The 21,120-nt window shown below is 40.8% G+C and overlaps 1 protein-coding gene across 4 annotated transcripts in view; it reads left to right on the forward strand.

The window, feature by feature from the left end:
• Positions 1–21,120, forward strand: part of PARD3B (par-3 family cell polarity regulator beta) — a 1,095,296-nt gene that overhangs the window by 1,054,124 nt on the left and 20,052 nt on the right. The window contains exon 23 of one of the 4 annotated variants that reach the window (XM_015432615.4): positions 7,349–9,744. The exons of the other annotated variants lie outside the window; for them this stretch is intronic. Coding sequence (XP_015288101.3) covers positions 7,349–7,598 — 250 coding nt within the window. The 3' untranslated portion in view covers positions 7,599–9,744. Of the gene's footprint in view, positions 1–7,348; positions 9,745–21,120 lie in introns of those variants that run through there. 4 annotated transcript variants of the gene reach the window in all.

A 21,120-nucleotide genomic window follows, 5' to 3' on the forward strand; every position in this document is an offset into this window, starting at 1 on the left:
ATGCTCGTAGGGAAGCGGCATGCTCAATTCCCTTGCCAACTGATGCAGGTGAGGGAAAAAAAAGAAGGGATGAGGAAGAGATATCTGAGCCTGCAGTTCCCTGTGACAGCTGGGGTAAAGGGCACCGAATTCAGGACAGCCCGGTCGTTGAACTGGCCATTCTCAGAGTAGTAGGGAATGGGTGCTTGTGGCGGGTGGGGGGAAGGGTGTAAATATATAACCTCATTTTATAGAAATATAAGTTAATTGTTACAAATGTATATGGAACTGGTTGTTCTTGATCCAGGGAGATTCTGGTTGTTCTTGATCCAGGACAGAAAATGCACAGTATATGCTCTCCATGGATTCTTCTGTGAAATGAAAATTAGAGCATAGCAAGTGGTTTTGAGCCTTCATTTAACAAGTACTCAGGCACTGCCTGTGTTATCAGCTTGAAAGTCTGCTAAGAATGGATGGGAGAATCAGAGCTGTTCACATTTGCTCTTTGACCTCAGAGAACTGATCTGAGTGCATGGCAATGATGACAGAAGGAATTAGGAAATGCTGGAAATCATATGCAAAGAAGTTAGTCATCTCTCTCCTCCTAAGCTCTGTGTGTGTGTGTGTGTGTGTGTGTGTGTGTGTGTGTGTGTGTGTGTGAGAGAGAGAGAGAGAGAGAGAGAGAGAGAGAGAGAGAGAGAGGGAGGGAGGTGCACATACTATTCTGGATTAGCTTGAGAATAGACATCATGATGGTGGTGGTGAAGAGGATGAAAGCAGCTAATAGTCACTGACTGCTCGTTGCGTGCTAGGCCCTGTTCTAAGCATGTTATGTGTATTCACTCATTTAATCCTCACCACATCCCTATCATGTAAGGTTCCATTATTTATCTATTTCACAGTTGAAGCGTTCCTTGCCAAATTTTAATTCAATAGTCCCAAATGCAACCAACACGAATCATACCTTTTGTAAAATGATCTTAAAACCATACTCATTTGGACAAATTGGAACAACCATTTTGATATATAGCAAAGGATACTATGGAGGTCTGCTACAATCTTTAATCTACTTCCATTTCCTGTCTTACATCCCCCTCTTCCACCTCACCTCCAGTTCTACTGGCCCATCTTCTAACTCTGTCTACACAACCTTGGAAGCCTGTCACTCCCAAAGTGCCCCAATGTGCTCCTCATAAATTGTAAAACAGAGAGGAAGGCACAGATTTTAAACATTCTCCTTCATTTTGCTGGGAATTTATACAGTAAAGAGCCATGTTACCCATGACAACCCTAAGACACTACAGGGCATTTTCAAATATTTTGTCTTGGAAACTTGATTTTGGAAGTATTTAGGAAAATGCTTCAAAGTCAAAAATTACAAGCAGTTAATCACAACTGGAAATAATTCTTTGTAGATCTGCACTCCAATATGGTAGTCACAACAACATGGGGCTATCAGACATTTAAATGTGTCTGAATTATGATATACTTTAAATGTAAAATGCACACCAGGTCCCAAGACTTAATGCCAAAAGCAAAAGAATGTTAAATATAAATTATTTTTATATGGATTACTTGTTGACATTATCATATTTTGGATATATTGGGTTAAGTAAAATAAATTATTAAAATTAGTTTTACTTGTGAATGTGGATACAGGAAAGTTTTAAATTGTATATGTGAGGCCAGACACAGTGACTCATGCTTGCAATCCCAGCACTTTAGGAGGCTAAGGTGGGCGGATCACCTGAGGTCAGGAGTTTGAGACCAGGCCAGCCAATATGGTGAAACCCCGTCCCTACTAAAAATACAAAAATTAGCCTGGTGTGGTGGCACGTACCTGTAATCCCAGCTACTCGGGAGGCTGACGCAAGAGAATCACTCGAACCCAGGAGGCAGAGGTTGCAGTGAGCCAAGATTGCGCCACCGCACTCTAGCCTGGGCAACAGAGCGAGAGACTCTATCTCAAAAATAAATAAAATAAATGATATATGTGACTTGCATTATTTTCTCCTGGGGCAGCACTGCTGTAGACCCTCTGACAAAGAGGCTCCATCTATATATGGTGATGGTAGCTCCTGTTGAACCACCCTGCTGAAAGTTTGAAGAGCACATGTTCAACCTGAGCCTTCTTTTTTGGAAAACACTTTTTTCCCCTTAAATTGTGCATAATACCAGGCACACCTGGATTTCTGGATAATTGCACCCACAAGTGGCTACATGCAGACACAATTAGGTGCTTGCAACTTGTTGAAGGCACAGGTGTCTAATTGCGCCCACAAATGGCCGTTTGACAGGCACCACTCATTGTGCACACCCGCTGATTATGGGCAGAAAATGACGCCAACCAAAATGGAGGCCTGAGTAGTGGAGGCATGAAAATAGGTCCTTCGTAACCCCACAGCCTTGGAATGATTGCTCACTCCTTTCCGGTTTAATCTTTCTTGTGGAATGCCTGCCTAGGTGTTTATGGCAAGAGGCATATTTGGAATGCACAGGCTGGGAGATGAAAATGTGTATGCCCTGTCCCACAAAGTAAATGCTGTCTTGGGCTTTTAAGTGAATTGGGGCTAACAGAACCCACATTGTCAACCTGAGTAACCTTAAAGTGGATTGCACCCTGCTGGGGCCGGCTGTTTATAATGGCTAAAAATGATGGAGTATGTGAGAATCCCCAGGGACCCTTTGGTAAATAGTAGTTTTTAAAGGGTTAATCCAACCTAATGAATCATTTAAGTGGGGATGAGAAGGCCAGGATGGTAGCCTCTGGAAGAATCGGCAGGCATTTATTTAAATGGGAGGCATTTATTTAAATAGGGAGGAAGGAGGCCAGCTGTGTGGCAGGGGCTGTTGGTGCAGGTCACTTCTCCAGGCAGGGAGTAATTGATATCCCCAGCTCTCCTAACAGCTGAAACAACAAAGTGGAACATGGAAACATGTTCACTTACACAGATTTCAATGTCCAAAGGAAATGTGGGGGACACTTAGGCCCTGCCTCTTCAGGTTTTAGGGCTTTGAGGGTGGGGAATCAGGAGTAAGCTGTTCCTCCCCCCTCACATTTCAGGAAGGGCTTTGAACTGGATTTCAGTAGCTTTGTGGGCTCTTGCAGAAAGAAAGCCTTGTCAGCACTGTGGATGCTAAGTATCCGCTCTCCGGCCACAGCAGGTCTGGCGGTCACGGGAACCCACATCTTACATTTATCAGAGCAGCCTACATCCTCAGTAAACCAACGGTCCAGACATTGGTTTCTGAGCTTTCGGAAGGCCAATGTGAGGAAATTCAAAACACAGCAGCTTGACTTGGTTTTTCCAGGGCAGAAAAAAAGATTTTCTCCTAATGAGGGATGGCTTTCATAATGTGTATTTATTTGCAATATAAGTAAGTTCATGATTTACCCATCTTGACAAATTCTCTGTCTTGGATCTTCACGTCCCTTTGTGTCTGCTCTTTATTTATGATGATAGCCGCCTATTCTTGAATGGCAATGCTATTGTAATAAATCTCCATAAAAAGCCAATTCTCAGTTCAAGTTACTGCAGGCCAAATATGAGGAAGACAGTCAGAAAACACATATTGTCCTCCTTTAGAGACTCTGTGACAGGCTCAACTCAGAACTCCTTTCATTTTGCCTGGACTGCAGCTCAACCTAATGTCAACTTACCATAATTCTTTTATGTGGAAGGCTATTATTCCATTATGATTTTCTGTCTTGTCACCTAATATCCAGAAAGGGTTCTGTTGGGAAGAGATTACTGGAGAATATTCTTCATCTCAGATATTTCATTCCATATGGTCTGGTCTGACCTTTATTTTAAAAAGGCAGTGGAAAATGTTCTGTTTCCTGTTGTTAACCATCTTTATACATAGCTTTAAGATATACAAAATTATATACATATTATATATATTTTATATACATATATATAATTTCTTTAGGAATTTGGCATACGGATAAAATTATTTGGGTTTCAGAGTTTCACACATTCTAAGTCACAATTTTCCTATACTTGACACATTGCCTAGTATTTGGTGCCCAGTTATTGGAGACAATTTAGCACTGACACAGACTAGCATGGTATAATAGTTTTCTGTTGTACAAAGGCCACTGCAAAATTTCAATCTGGGCCAAACATCCCTGTGGTTATTATTATTTTTTAATATTTCACAAGTTGTAAACGTTGATACCAAGTATGTGGTGGCTGTTATAAGGCTTTGCCCTTTGTCCATTTCAAATTTCTTGTAACAGCTAGCGCTGTGAATTTCTCGAGTCTTTCTTACAAGAGCAAAGAGTCTCTATGTCAACACATCCACTTTCATCCTTTGGCCTTAACAAGTAAGCTTCACATTGGCGTGTGTTAAGAGCCACATTGATAAGCACAGTTGACCAGAAGACCTACTAATGTGGTATTTGAATGAATCATTGCATCTTGAAAAATCACAGAAGTCACTGGTCATGGGGCAAATTATTTCCATTTCTTTGTAAGCCACAATTATATTTGCGGTGTAGATTTGGTTTTGCTTCTTAGCATTTTTATGAAGAAGCTACTTAATGTAAAAGGATTCAGAAGGCCTATTCTTAAAACTCTTAATGACCACAATCAGCACTAGAATATATCAGATTTATATCTGATGGTTGACTATTGTACTATCCATATTTAATAAATCACTGCTCTAATGTTCTCAATAATAATACCATGGCCATCAGAAACAGTTTAGACTCTTCTCCAAATTCCTGACATGTAAGAAATGCGGTAATACTAAAAGCTTCTGGTACCTCATTGTGTTGGCATTGACCTTAACTTCTCTCTGTGGCTTTCCCTTTCCCTAATGTAGGTAGAGCTGCTGTATTTCAAGGCAAGCACTCAGGTACTGGACTATTCTAGTTGGGTTTTTGCTTTTTATTGATTTGGAGTTTTAAAATCTTCTTCTACCATGAACTCTGCCCCTGACAAACAGTGAGAAAATAAATAGAATTGCTAGTCTTCATCACATGGAAAAGAGTTACTGAGCTATTTCGTTTCCTCCCTTTTTCTTTCCCCTTCTCTTTTCCCAGCTTCCCATTTATAGCCCTACTTTGCAGAGACAGCAACAGATACTCTAGAAGCAGGATGAAAATGAGAGTGGATTTACAACATGGAAAGCAAAGGCCGTGCGTTCCTAAAGGGCAGGGAGGGCCTTAAGGGCGGGCTTTGACTTTTCACCACTGCCTCCTCTGCCTAGCACCTGCATGCAGTGGGCATTCAACTAGTATTTAAGGCAGAACAAGAAGGAAAGGCAAAAAGTCGGGAAGAAATAAACAACTGAGGAGAAAATTTCCAGACATTTCACTGTGAAGGTGTCAGAAAAGACAACTCTCTGTTTTCAACCATAATAAGCGGACATTCTACTTGTATTGTTCTGTGAATTTTCTAATTGAGTCATGAAAATTATTTCATTGAAAGCACATTCTTTTTTAGTACTTTGTATTTTTCTTATAAAAAAGGTTCCCTGTAACATAAATGCATAAAACAATAGAAAATTGTGATTGAGATGACATGGCATATTTTCCAGGTTTCAATTTTCAATACTTTGTTTCTGTCCCAGAAAATTCTTCCCACAGCTCAATTTTCTTATTTTTGTTACTCATCCAGACCTGAATTTTTTTAATACATTCAGCAATTTTTATCAAACATGAGTGATTGGAGTTTTTCCAGACAAGTAATGTTTTTTTTTCAAGTGTGAGATTTTGTGTGCGTGCATGTGTGTGTGCATTGCATGTCTTCTGTAGAGTTATAGAAAGCTCAGTTTTAAAAGGTGGCAAAAAAAAAAAAAAAAAAGGAATCAGTGAATAAAGTGGAATTAAGAGTCACCTGTAACCTTGATGCTAGTGGTGGTACAGATGTGTGTACATTTGTAAAACCTCATGGAACTGAACAGTTAAAATGGATACATTTATTGTATATGCATTATACTTCAATAAGATTTTTAATTAAAGAAAATAAAAGCTCATCTTCATCTGGGCTTTACTTGCTAGTCCATGTCATGGTAGAGCTTGAATTCTTAGGAAATCTTCCATTGGTATGGCCCTTGCTGTTCCCTGGCAAACTCCAACTCTCAGGGATCTCCACAATCCCCTGGCTTTCAAAAGCACAGGAGAGAACCCAAGCAAGTCTGGCTGCTTTGTGCTGCTCCTTAGAAACAAATTTCCATATTCTTGGGCCACAGAATAGTCTGCCATTCAAATAAGCATCTCTATCTGGGCATGGTGGCTCATGCCTGTAATCCCAGCCCTTTGGGAGGCTGAGGCAGGTGGATCCTTTGAATCCAGGAGTTTCAGACCAGTCTGGTTAACAGGGCAAAACCCCACTGCTACAAAAAATACAAATATTAATGAGCATATTGGTGCATGTCTGTGGTCTCAGCTACTTAGGAGGCTGAGATAAGAGGATCTCTTGAGCCTGGGAGGTCGAGGCGACTGCAGTAAGCTGTGATCACACCACTGCCCTGCAGCCTGGGTGATAAGGCAAGACCCTGTCTCAATCAATCAATCAATCAATAAAATCCTGAGCCGTATTACTCTTTTTATCCAATCAGTATGCCACAAGATGAGATTATAATCTCACCAAAGTCAGGCTCTCCAGACCTCACTCCAGATCCAGTCCCATCTCAAATGCTGTCTCTAAATAGAGAGATGCCGACAGAGATGAGGAAGTAATCAAGGTGCATGTTTCTGTGTCTAGAAGGAGGAGCAGGCTGAAAGAGATGGGCAAAGTGGGAGTCATTTTTGTACCTTCCTTTTTTATTTACTCCCTTGGATCTGAGCAGGCAAAAACTGTCTTGGCATGTTTTATATTTATACAACTAATTGCAAATTAATTGCACACTCACAATGTTGTCTCCTATTGGAGAATTGCTAGAGGACTCCAGTTAGGGATGATTCACTTTCTCAGAAGTAGACTAACATAAGTGCATATGTAGTTATTAAAGTTAGTTATAGGCACAGATAGCTGAGCCTAAAGGAAGTTTGTCAGGAACCAGAAATCTATCAGGCACCCTCCTACACTCCAGGCCTCTCCTATTTCCCTGTCCACTAACATCTTTATCACAGCTGAAAGAGAAATTCTTCTAGGTCTTTTGCTTTTCATTTTCTCCACCCTGGAGATGTTGAAAGCTATATCAAGCTGAAGAAGCATAAGCTACAACAAAACTTTCCCCCCCGCAGATGGTTTCCAAAGTGAATGACCACTAGCTCTTTCTAAGTACTTTATCCTCTAGTACTTACATTCATACTTATTGGCATGAATATACCAACACATGAATGTACACACGGACAATAGGTAAACATTATTGTTCTCTCTACATATTATTCTGATACTTGATTTATCCAATACAGGAAAAGAAATCTATTGGTAAATGTGACTGAATTGAAAACTCCAAGGACAGACTTCAGGTTCAGCTACCCAGGATCTCAAAAGGCGGTCGGCACTTGGCTTCTTTCTCCCCATCTCTCGACTGTTTTCTTCATTGTTGGCTTTGGTCTCAGGCACCCTCTTCCGGCATGGTGGCAAGATGGCTGCCCACAGCATCAGGCTTACTTCCCCTCTTCTCAGCTACTCCACAAAAGAGGGATCCTCTCGTTTTAACATTTCCAACCAAAGTCCTAGGATCGTCTCTTTTATTGGGGTATGTTTTTAACCATACACAATCACTGTGCCCGAGGGGATGGAACGTTCTGATGGTCCAGGCCCCGGTCACATGCCCCTCTGGAGTCCAGCATGGAGTCATTCCACCTGAACCACATGGACTGAGAGTGGGCCTGGAATGATTCCTATAAGAACAGAAGGCTGTCACCAGGATAAGGTAGGACAGATGCTAGACTGGCAAAAACAACAACTGTCTTCCACTGTCTCAACTCGGATCACAAGGGAAGAAAGGAAGAGGATCAAGGATGAAGGAGAAAAGCAGAAGCTGTTGCCACATATTCACAAGTAGTAGGATGAGTACCAAATCCCTAAAAAATGATCTGTCAGACCAATACACCAAACCCTCTCTACTTCCGGTCTCCTTGTCATTTGACCCACAGGCTTCAAGAACACTTCCTCAAGTAAATATAGTCCAGTGATTCATCAGATAATCCCATATAAAGTAAAAAGACAAGGGAGACAAGAGTTATGTCTGTTTTGCGATCAGGATGGTCTCTTGGCTGCTGTCCAACTTCCTCTGGGTTGGGATGCATCTGTCACTCGCTGTAGAGCTCCCTGTGTCATTGTGTTTGTCTTTCCCTGAGAATGTGAACAGTCCAAAGCCTAAGTCATCCAGCATTTGAGAGGTGACATCAATGTAGACCCACCAAGGAGTAGCAATTAGACATCCAGAATATAACTAGGACAAGACAAAAAACTGTTTAGGGAGAGTGTACATTTTAGTGTATTCTGTATAAGTTTTTTCAATGAACATAGTCCATGAATTTTGGGAAAGTGGTGATAACTTGCTTCATTTCCATCTGGAGGAAGCAGATTTTTGGAGAAGAAATAAGCTTGTAAACATATTTGAATATTTGGAAGACTGAGAAAAGCACATGAGAAGTTATGGAATCAAGAATAAATAAAAAGTTGGGGCAGGAGTAATAATAACAACTGCCGCCTACCATTATCAGTCACTTACCACACCCATGCACTGGGCTAAGTGCTTTATAGACTTTCTCATTTAACCCTCCTAGCTACTCAGTGGAAGCAAGTAACCATTACTATCCCAATTTGACAGAGGAGGAAACTGAGACTGTCTTATTGAGGAAGGATTCATTCATTGGAAGCCCAGAACCGTTGCTCCTAACCTCCCTGATGTCTCATCTTTTGATGCTCGATGCAGGGTCTGTGTTGATGGACAGGATTGCTGAGCTCAAGGTTGGCTGGAACCTAAACACAGACGTACAAGGAGGGAATCCTGAGGGGCCCCAGTCAGATGAGATAAAAAGAGAAGCTCTGGGAGAAGCTCTGGTGGTTCAGGTCACTGAAGAAAAGGAAGCTGTCCAGTTTGGATAAAAATCCAATGTCCTCACAAGCAGAGGAGAGCAAAGCCTGAGAAAGAATCTCATAAAAGACAAAGGCAAAGGTTCTGTTGGCATCCGGATGGTCCAGCAGGGAACGAAGACACCCAGCCATGGATGTTAAGATTCAAGGTTAGGATCTCATTTAATGGTCACACCTAGAGAAAGGTGGAGGAGTAATCCTACCAGTGATGATGTCTTACAGTTGAATAGGGCTTTGTTTTTTCATATTTCCCTAATTTTATCTTCTCCCAGCAGGCCGAGGAGCTTGTTAGTATCATAATTCCCACTTCTGAGTGAAGCAAATACACACAGAGAAATTTCTCATTCAAAGCCAATGGCAGAGCTGGAACTTGAACCCAGGTGTTTTGCCTCAGAGCCCAGTGCTCTTGTTTACAATAGAGAACTGAGCGTAACATCAAGGTTGACTGGTTCATTGAAATTGCTGTATGCCTTGGGAGCTTGGTCATTAGGCAACAAACAAGATGCCATTCACTGGTAGAGAAAGGTACAAGGCTAAAACTCAAATGAGTACCCATTTAAAGAAAAGAAAACCCCTTTTTTCCCACAACAGGAATCTCCAGTGAACATCCACTAATAAACTTTATATTGGGTGCCTACCATGAGCCAGGCACTGGAGAATGAACAGTGAACTCGGTAATAGTCCTTACCATCACAGAACTCACAGTTCATTGGAGACACACCAAAAAACAGGTGACTAAATAAAATGGTTATTGATTCCGTAGAGAATGGTTATTGATTCTCCATAGAGGCAGAATGTTTCCCATGCAACTATAATGCCTGTGTTATATTTAAGGTTTTTCTTGATCTTATATATCTTACCACATAAATCTAAATCAATCATAACATATATTTCTGAGATGATTACTCAGTTAGCTCATAGGAGGGGCATCTGATTCAGAAATAAAGGATCAGGAAGAAGTGGCATCTGGAACAAGTACAGATGGCCAAATCAAGAACCTTTGTCTTGGCCTCTGAGCTACATGCCCAAACCGAACTCTGTCTTCAAGATTCCCTTAATGCAGTCCCCTTGTCAGAAGCCACACCTGCAGCAGATGCCCCATGGCACTGATACACTGTTTTGTCTTTCATCTCATTGCCCAGCTAGGTGCAACCTGGATAGACATTGTGGCCCATACCTTTTTTATATACTTTATATTTGGGTTTTTTTTTTTTAATTGCTGTCACCGTCACCAACCAAGGAGTAAGATGGCCCTCTGAGTCAGAATAACATTAGAAGTTTTCTCCATCCAGTTTTAGAACTACAGAGGAAAAAGGAGAGCATTATTCCTTAAGAGTAAGCATTTGATTTCTGAAAGCAGTTCTGATTGCCTATCCCTGACAAATGAATTGTTCCCCAGAAGCCATTTCTTTCTACCAGAAAAAATACTAGAGAACAAGAAGTAGATTTAAATTTAGTTATTTTTTCCCCACCTTGATTGTCCATGTTATTAGTGTTTAAATGGTGGTGAAGGTAATTAACTATTTAATTCATTTTTTGGTTGTAGTTGATGTATTTTTTAAAACCCCAACTGAGTGAGTCCCACAATTACAAATGGCTCTAAGACTGCTAAAATTTTGATGGGTATTTTTCAGCTTCTGGTTTTACCAAATTTTAGTTCACTAAACCACACTTAAATTAATTAGCTAAGTAGAAAATTCCCCAATGGGATGTTAGTGAAGGATAAGTATGTTGTAAATAAAACAATTAAAGGGCTAGTTCACACCTCATCAAATTGCTTAACAACCTGATACCAGTTAACTACATACATTCCTCATAAAACGCATGGAACATGGAACAAGGAGGTAAATTAGAGTCCCCCTTTTCTGCAGTGGGACGCATTTACCCTTTAACTGAGGTCCAGTGTTACGGTGGTGAGAGGTGGGGTAGAAATGCCACAGTATGACCTTGTTGGCTGTGGAAATATCTGCATAATGCTGTCAATAGGGATTGCAAATTCTGATCCTGAAATCCCATTAGGCAGAGCAAGTTTCCCTTCCTTGTTGCAGCCTCAGAGTCACAAGAGTAATATAAGATCATGGATTCATTTTATGCCAGCTTTCCTCCAGTGTGCTCTCACCCATATCATTTCATCCACTCTTGAGAAGAAAAGCACATATTACTTTACAGATGGAGAAACCAAGGCACAGATAAGTGAAGAGGCCCAGTCAGGATCACCCTTGCAGAGGTCAGGCTGAAGGGCAGCAACGTGAGCTGAGGTCATCTTGGCCTGGAGCCTGTGTGGTTTCTGGCAGGGCCATGAAATTATAACCCCTGTCAACTCATTGGAGGACACCTACTCAGATGCCTTCGTTTCACAGAGTTGAAGATAAGGCCTGAGAAAGTCAGGTGACTTGTCTGAAACTTCCTGGGATATGACCCAGTGTCCGGAGCTCCTATTCGAGGTCCCTTCTCACTACTGCAGCAGTCGCTTGCCGGGAGTTACTTATGGATAATGTATTTTTTAAGATGTAAATGTGAACCAGGTAAGGTGATGGAAATTTTAGTCTGCCTCCCAGGACACTTCCACTCTTTAAAGTGGGGAATTGGGATGGCATACACCCATTAGCAGAGGATGCAAACTGAACGCAATGATGTGGAAATCTAGAGAGCAAGATTTATTCACGTGGGTCAGGGACTGCAAACCTAAATAGCTGTAGGGGCAGATGGGAAATGTCAGTGAGAGAAGCCGGCAGGAGCAGAGCCTAAAGAGGACAAAGTCCATTCCTCAAGAGCACAGCTTCACTTGACCATGGCCTCCAAGGAAGGCAAGTCCTGAGATTAAAGAAAAGCAGGAAAGCTGAATTTTTATGTGAAAGTCCTTGACTTTGAAGTGTCAGCCACTAGCTGAAAATTTTTTAAACAGTGTGTGGGGGATGGGAATGTATAAAAAATGAGCCTACAGATTGCAACCTCTGTTAGAGGATTTTCCACCCTGACATATCAGTGTAGAGTAGGACATTTAGGGTCCATACCACTCAGCCATAAAGTTCGGATTTGTTTACACATTTATTTGCTTGTTCATTCTAGGCCTTTGGACAATCACATTATATTCCACATAGAAAATCCAATTTTATTTTTATTTTTTAAAGACTAAGTGTGACTTTGAATTCAAAAAGTATTGAGGAGGCCGGGCGCGGTGGCTCAAGCCTGTAATCCCAGCACTTTGGGAGGCCGAGACGGGCGGATCACGAGGTCAGGAGATCGAGACCATCCTGGCTAACACAATGAAACCCCGTCTCCACTAAAAATACAAAAAAATTAGCCGGGCGTGGTGGCGGCGCCTGTAGTCCCAGCTACTCGGGAGGCTGAGGCAGGAGAATGGCGGGAACCCGGGGGGCGGAGCTTGCAGTGAGCCGAGATCGCGCCACTGCACTCCAGCCTGGGCGACAGAGCGAGACTCCGCCTCAAAAAAAAAAAAAAAAAAAAAAAAGTATTGAGGGCCTCAGTATGATTGGTCTTTTTGTTTGTTTATTCACTTTTAAAATTCAGTTTCCATCACAACCCTGCAAGGAGAGGAAAGGCAGTCCTAATACTCCCATTTTACACATGAGGTTATTGAGGCGCAGGAAAAGCGAAGTCACCTGGATCATATTTTCAAGAAGTGCCTTGCACAATTGAAGCCCAGTCTTCAGCCTCTGAGTTGCACTCTCCCCCCCAGTGCACTGATGCACCCAGAGATCCCTCAGAACTGAAAATTGTGGGAGCACTTGCCCACCATAGAGGGCAAATGAACCTAGTTCCACAACAGGTGGGTGGGTTTTGAAGCCTGAGGTCCATAAAGCAAAGGGAGAGCCTGGAATTCCATCTCTCTGAAGTTCAAAAACCAGCTGGCATGGGGCAAATGGTAAATAACATTTTATTTGGTAATGGCTCTTTAGTTTTAAATCACTTCAGCATTTACTTTTAATTAATTTCTTTAAATTAGACTACTCATACTTGTAAATATTTGCTTTTCTATGATAAGCTTTTATTTAAATTATTAAAGCTGCAGCTTCGTGACTGATTTTAAGAATTGAGATTGCCACTATACTAATGATAGAAGGCATGTGATTAAAAATAGGGAAACCATTTCACATTGGTACATAAACCAGCACCAAATATTGCTGGAGCAAAGCAGCACTCAAAGAAATAGAAGAGAGGGTGAACTTACAGTTTTCTTTGATTTGTTCAAGGAATAAATCAATAAATCAGGGAGTTAGAGAACAATGTAGGATGAAATAACATCTGAAGGAGCTCACTCACAATAAAAGCTTGTCTTGCTCTCTCTTTTTTAAAAGCACTCATCAATAGCCCTGGACTCACATACTAGTTTGCTAAAAGGAATGAGAGTGGGGCATGGGAGGAAGGTTATGGAGGGGCTCAGGACAGTGAGTAACTGTACAAGAACATTTGAGACCAAAAAAAAAACAGAAGAAGAAGAAGTAGTAGTAATGATGAGAGCAGAGTAATTTCATAGCCCTCATCAGTTTGGGCTATTATAAGCCTTGATTTGCTAGCTGCTCCATTTTACCAGCATCAAAGGCAAGTATGGAACCCAAAGGTAGGCTGACAGGCTGGATTACAGCAAAAGGAGAAATGACAAAGGATGCTCTAATTTCAAATAAAAGAAGATTTGAACGTAAAAGGTTTGTAATTACATTAATAACCAGTCTTTACCAACCATGTAATGATCAGCCAGAGTAAGAAGAGACCAAGGCAGGATGGGGGGAGCTCACCGTAAGCCATCAATACCTAAGAACCTCTTAATAACTTTTATTATTTGTTGAAAATCATCTTGACAATACAGTTCAGTAACCTTTGTGCTATAAATCCATTTCATCTGCAAAAATGAAAGCTGAATAGAATGTGATATTATATAGAATCTCTCGTGCTGATGCTATCTCCAAAGTGCTCTGCCAAATAATGAGGTGGATTCTGGATGGGAGGGCTGTGGGCGGCCAACAGCAGAGATTTGTGTGTGCCTACCAGGCCCAGCTTGGGGCTTTGGAACCAGCTTAGCATAGACTGAAATGAAGGCTGAAAATTACCCTTCACCCTTTAGTGAAAATTATCATGGGGTGCTTAGATTCTATGTCAAAATTAATAGAGAGGAGCCAAAAGCACTTCCATTCATTATCTGGTGGAAATTGTGGAATGGGTCCCATTGCCTTGGTGCTAGGTATAGGGTTATATAGGTCCCATTGCCTTGGTGCTGGGTAATGGGTCCCATTGCCTTGGTGCTGGGTATAGGGTAGAATGTTAGAATAATAATCCCCAAAATGTATGTAATCATGTTTGTGGCCAAATAGGGTACCATAATCCAAATAAACCCCAAGTGGCACTCTGGGACCAGGCTATGCTTCCTTCCATGCCCTCCCTGCAATTGAGGGGGGTACCAAAAAGCCCAGGGAACTATTGAGAGAAGGATGAGGGAAGCCCTTTTCACAGGAAGCTGGCATGGAGATGAGATAGAGTCAGAATCGGGAGGTACTAATGTCAAATCCTTCCTACCCAGAAGCAAACTCAGCACTCCTCATTTTTACATTGGTCCCAGATGCATTTGTCTTTTGACTACCTTATCCCAATTAAACTACTAATGTGCTCATTTCTTTTTTTTTTTTTTTAATAGATATAGGGAGTACATGGATGGGTAGGTTGGTTACCTAAATATATCATGTAATGCTGAGGCTTGGATTACAAATGAATGTGTCTTCCAAATAGCAAGCATAAATACTTGGTTTTTTCAGCCCTTTTCCCCCCCTCCCTCACTCTCTACTCTTGTAGTCCCCAGTGCCTATTGTTCTCATCTTTATGTTTGTGTGTACTCGATGTTTAGCTCCCACTGTCTATCTCTACGTTAGTTCACTTAGGGCAATGGCCTCTGGCTGCATCCATGTTGCTTCAAAGGACATGATTTAGTTCTTTTATGACTGCATGATATATCCATGGTGTATATGTACCACATTTTCTTTATCCAGTCCAGAATTGATGGGCATCTGGGTTGATTCTATGTCTTTGCTATTGTGAATAGCATTGTAATAAATGTAGAGGTACATGTGTCTTTCTGGTTGAATGATTTACTTACCTTTGGATATACACTCAGTAATGGAATTACTGGATTAAATGGTAGTTCAGTCTTAGTTCTTTGAGAAATCTCCAAATTGCTCTCCATAGTGGCTGGATTAATATACATTCCCAACAGCGGTGTATGAGTATTCCCCTTTGTCTGCAGCCTCACCAGCATCTGTTGTTTTTAGACTTTTTAACAAAGACCATTCTGACTGTGTGAGTTGAGGGACAGGTCACTTGCCTTGAAGGGAAACCCCATAAGGCTAGTAGTGGACTTTCAGCACAAACCTTAAAAACCAGAATAGACTAGGGGCCTGTTTATAGCATCCTTAAAGAAAAGAAATTCCAACCAAGAATTTCATATCCTGCCAAACTAAGCTTCTAACTGAAGGAGAAATAAAATCCTTTTCAGACAGACAAATACAAAGGAACCACTAGACCTGCCTTAAAAAAAGGTCCTTAAGGGAGTGCTAAACATGGTAACAAAAGAATGATGCCTGCCACCACAAAAACACACTTAAGTATGTGGCCCACAGACCCTTTAAAGCAACTACACAATCAAGTCCACATAACAAGTAGCTAACGCCACAATGACAAGATCAAATCCTCACATATTAATATTAACCTTGAATGTAAATGGGCTAAACACTCCCGCTTAAAAGGTAGAGAGTGGTAAGTTGGATAAAGAAACAAGACTCAGCTGTCTGCTGTCTTCAAAGGACCCCTCTTACACACAACACCTATAGGTTCAAAGTAAAGGAATGGAGAAAAATATATCTTGCAAATGGAAAACAGAAAAGAGCAGGAGTTTCTAATCTTAGATAAAATAGACTTTAAATGAACAACCATCAGAAAGGACAAAAAGCATTCCATAATGATAAAAGGTTCAATACAACAAGAACACTTAACTGTCTTAAATATATATACTCCCAACATCAGAGCACTCAGATTCATAAAAATAAGTTCTTAGAGACCTACAAAGAAACTTAGCCACACAATAATAGTGGGAGACTTCACCCCACTCACAGCATTAGTTGTTTGCTTTCTGGACTTAAGCTCAATACTTGACCTATTGGACCTAATGGGCATCTACAAAATACTTTACCCAATAACCACAGAATACACATTCTTATCTGCACAGGGAACACACCTAAGATCGGCCACATGCTTGGCCATAAAGCAAATCTCAATACATTTTTAAAACTCTAAGTCATACCAACCACACTCTTGGACCACATTGCAATAAAAACAGAAATCAATACCAAGAGGATCTCTCAAAACCACACAATTACATGGAAATTAAACAACTTGCTCCTGAATGACTTTTGGGTAAAGAATGAAATTAAGGCAGAAATCAAAAAATTCTTTGAAACTAATGAGAACAGAGACACAACATACCAGAATCTTTGAGATACAGCTAAAGCAGAGAAGAGTTCATAGCACTAAATGCCATGAAGTTAGAAAGATCTCAAATTAACAGCCTAATATCACACCTACAGGAATTAGAAAAACAAGAACCAACCAACCCCAAAGCTAGCAGAAGAAAAGAAATAACCAAAATTAGAGCAGAACTGAACAAAATGGAGACATGCTCATTTCTTACATCAGAAAGTGAACCCAGAGGTTCATGAAATATGTTATATAAATCTCACTTAGTATTATAAATTTAGGGGGAATAGATTACCAGATGTAAAAATTTTTTAAAAGCTTATGGTAGATCTTACATTGAGGCATATGCAAAAAGCTCTTACGAAGCACTACATCTAAAAAATGTAAATGTTCACACAGTTCGCAAAAGACTGAATTCACCTGTCTCTAGAAGTTGTATTATCAGGCAAATGGTCTCACTGCCTGATGAGTCTAGAAGCCAATAACATGGCACCAACTTTTAAGAAAAGGAAGTCTTTATTGCAAGACCAGACAGCAAGGAAAAAGGAGTTGCGCTCAAATCTGTCTCCCCCATTTGCTGTCTGGGGCAAGCTTTGAAGTGTCAGAGGGCAAGGGAAAATATTTAGGAATGTTGGCTTTGTAGACTGTCATTGGAGAACTTCAATTTCGACCATTTATATTAAGGTATGTTCAGGCTGACTTTAGCCCTGGATTTTCCAGGCCAACAGACCATTCACTTCTAAAAGAGTTCCTGCATTCAGGTTCCAGTCATGTATGAATCTTCTTGGTTCTGTGGGGAGGAATCCTTGGTTCTGGGTGTTGTTAGAGGTCAAAGCTTTTTCTCTTGCACATGCCTGGGCTACCCAACTTACAGTTTTGGCTCTGTTTTACCTACATGGTAACTTTATTCTGTTATCAACAGAGTAGGCCCAGTTTGGGCTGGTCCTATGGTTAAAGTATTACCATGCTTTCATTTGAGAGTGTGATGTCCTCAACATTTCTTCAAAGTTGGTATCAACTGACTAGATAGTTGTAGAATTCGGCTGTCCTTCAGAGTCACATGTACTGATCCTACAGTTCTGCACTGTTGGCCTGCCCTTCTCTGAAGCTGACCCACAACTTTGCCTGCCTGTCTTTGAGTCCTAATATACTATCACTATTGGAATGGTCCATTTGAACAGGGATTTGAGCCTAAATCAAGACTGCAGCAGTGAAAGTGGACAGCCATGAATAGTAAGAGAATATTTGCTAGAACCAGATGTATGACTGGAGCAGGGATGAGAGAAGTCTAGCTTCCTACTGGGCTAACTACATGAATCATGACATTCTCCAAAGGGACCATTGGAGGATCAGCAGGTTTAGGGAGAGGTGATTTGTTTAATTTTGTACTCATAAGGTTGAGGTGCCTAGGGAACCTCCAAGTAGAGCTGTCCCACAGATAATCCACATCACCCCCATGATGCTAATCCTACTGAATAAAAATCACACTCTTTGTTGTTAACTCGGTTGGTTTTCTTTTCTCAGGTTTAGTCTTTTAAGTTCTGGGATACACATGCTGGACATGCAGGTTTGTTACATAAACATGTGCCATGGTGGCTTGCTGTGTCTATCAACCCATCGCCTAGGTATTAACGCCTGCATGCATTAGCTGTTTATCCTGATGCTCCCCCTCCCACTGCCACCCCAACAGGCCCCAGTGTGTGTTGTTCCCCTCTCTGTATCCATGTGTTCTCATTGTTTAGTTCTTTCTTATAAGTGAGAATATACGGTGTTTGGTTTTCTGTTGCTGCATTAGTTTGCCGAGGCTAATGGCTTCCAGCTCCATCCACATCCTGCAAAGGATGTGATCTCATTCCTTTTTATGGCTGCGTAGTATTCCATGGTGAATATGTACCACATTTTCTTTATCCAGTCTGTCATTGATGGGCATTTGGGTTGATTCCATGTCTTTGCAATTGTGAATAGTGCTGCAGTGAACATACACGTGTATATATCTTCATGATAGAATGATTTCTATTCCTTTGGGTATATACCCAATAATGAGATTGCTGGGTCACATGGTATTTCTGGTTATGGGTCTTTGAGGAATTGCCACTGTCTTCTACAATGGTTGAACTAATTTACATTGCCAACAACAGTGTGAAAACATTGCTTTTTCGCCACAGCCTCACTGGCATCTGTTGTTTCTTGACTTTAATAATCACCATTGTGACTGGCGTGAGATGGTATACTCATTGTGGTTCTGATTTGTATTTCTCTAACAATCAGTGATGCTGGCCTTTTTTTTCTCATATGTTTATTGGCCACATAAATGTCGTATTTTGAGAAATGTCTGTTCATGTCCTTTCCCCACTTTTTAATGGGATTGTTTTTTTCCTGTAAATTTGTTAAGTTCCTTATAGATTCTGGATATTAGACCTTTGTCAGATGAATAGCCTGCAAAATTTTTCTCCCATTCTGTAGGTTGTCTGCTCACTCTGATGATAGTTTCTTTTGCTGTGGAGAAGCTCTTTAGTTTAATTAGATCCCATTTGTCAATTTTTGCTTGTGTGGCAATTACTTTTGATGTTTTTGTCATGAAATCTTTGCCTGTGCCTATGTCCTGAGTGCTATTGCCTAAATTTCTTCTAGGGTTTTTATAGTTTTGGGTTTTACATTTAGATCTCTAATCCATCTTAATTTTTGTGTAAGGTGTAAGGAAGGGGTCCAGTATAAATTTTCTGCATATGGCTAGCCAGGTTTCCCAATGCATGTATTAAATAGGTTTCTAGTGGGCTAATTGCATGAATCTTCTAGATGGGGTCTTCTAGATATAGAATCATGTCAACTGCAAACAGAGACAGTTTGACTTCCTCTCCTATTTGAATACCCTTTATTTCTTTCTCTTGCCTGATTGCCCTGGCCAGAACTTCCAATACTATGTTGAATAGGGGTGGCGAGAGAGGGCATTCTTGTCTTGTGCCAGTTTTCAAGGGGAATGCTTCCAGTTTTTCCCCATTCAGTATGATATTGGCTGTGGGTTTGTCATCAATGGCTTTTATTATTTTGAGGTATGTTCCATTAATACTTAGTTTATTGAGAGTTTTTAACATGAAAGAATGTTGAATTTTATCAAAGGCCTTTTCTGCATCTATTGAGATAATCATGTGGTTTTCGTCTTCAGTTCTGTTTATGTGATGAATTACATTTATTGATTTGCATATGTTGAACCAGTCTTACATCCCAGGGATAAAGCTGACTTGATTGTAGTGCATAAGCTTTTTGATGTGCTGCTGGATTTGGTTTGCCAGTATTTTAATGAGGATTTTTGCATTGATGCTTATCAGGGATATTGGCCTGAAGTTTTCTCTTGTTGTTGCATCTCTGGCAGGTTTTGATATCAGGATGATGCTAGCCTCATAAAATTAGTTAGGGAGAAGTCCCTCCTTTTCAATTGTTTGGCGTAGTTTTAGAAAAAATGGTATCAGCTCCTCTTTGTACCTGTGGTAGAATTCAGCTATAAATCCATTTGGTCCTGGGCCTTTTTTGGTTGGTAGGTTATTTATTACTGCCTCAATTTCAGAGCCCATTGGTCTATTCAGGGATTCACCTTCCTGGTTCAGTCTTGGGAGGGTTATGTGTCCAGGAATTTATCTATTTCTTCTAAATGTTCTAGTTTATTTGCATAGAGCTGTTTATAACATTCTGATGGTTGTATTTCTGTAGGGTCAGTGGTGATATCCCCTCTGTCATTTTTTGTGTCTGATTCTTCTTTTGTTCTTTATTAGTCTAGCTAGTGGTCTATTTTAATAATTTTGTCAAAAAACCAGCTCCTGGATTTGATTTTTTTTAATGTTTTTCATGTCTATCTCCTTCAGTTCTGGTCTGATCTTGGTTATTTCTTGTCTTCTGCTAGCTTTGGGCTTTGTTTGCTCTTGGTTCTCTAGTTCTTGTACTTAAGATATTCGGGTGTCAGTTTGAGATCTTTCTAGCTTTTTGATATGGGCATTTAGTGCTATAAATTTCCCTCTTAACACTGCTTTATCTGCATCCCAGAAATTCTGGTATGTTATCTCTTTGTTCTTACTGGTTTCAAAGAACTTCTTGATTTCTGCCTTAATTTCATTATTTACCCAGGAGTCATTCAGGAGCAGGTTGCTCAATTTCCATGCAGTTGTGTGGGTTTGAGGTTTTTTTTTTTTTTTTTTTTTTGAGACGGAGTCTGGCTCTGTCGCCCAGGCTGGAGTGCAGTGGCCAGATCTCAGCTCAGTGCAAGCTCCGCCTCCCGGGCTTAGCCATTCTCCTGCCTCAGCCTCCGGAGTAGCTGGGACTACAGGCGCCCGCCACGTCGCCTGGCTAGTTTTTTGTATTTTTAGTAGAGACGGGGTTTCAACGTGTTAGCCAGGATGGTCTCCATCTCCTGACCTCGTGATCCGCCCATCTCGGCCTCCCAAAGTGCTGGGATTACAGGCTTGAGCCACCGCGCCTGGCCATGAGTGAGTTTCTTAATCTTGAGTTCTAATTTGATTGTGCTGTGGTCTCTCACTGTTATGATTTCAAGTTCTTTTGCATTTGCTGAGGAGTGTCTTACTTCCAATTATGTGATCAATTTTAGAGGAAGTGCCATGTGTCACCAAAAATAATGTATATTCTGTTGTTTGGGGGTAGAGAGTTCTCT

The sequence above is a fragment of the Macaca fascicularis genome, chromosome 12, assembly GCF_037993035.2.
Source record: "Macaca fascicularis isolate 582-1 chromosome 12, T2T-MFA8v1.1".
NCBI classification, from domain to species: Eukaryota; Metazoa; Chordata; class Mammalia; order Primates; family Cercopithecidae; genus Macaca; species Macaca fascicularis.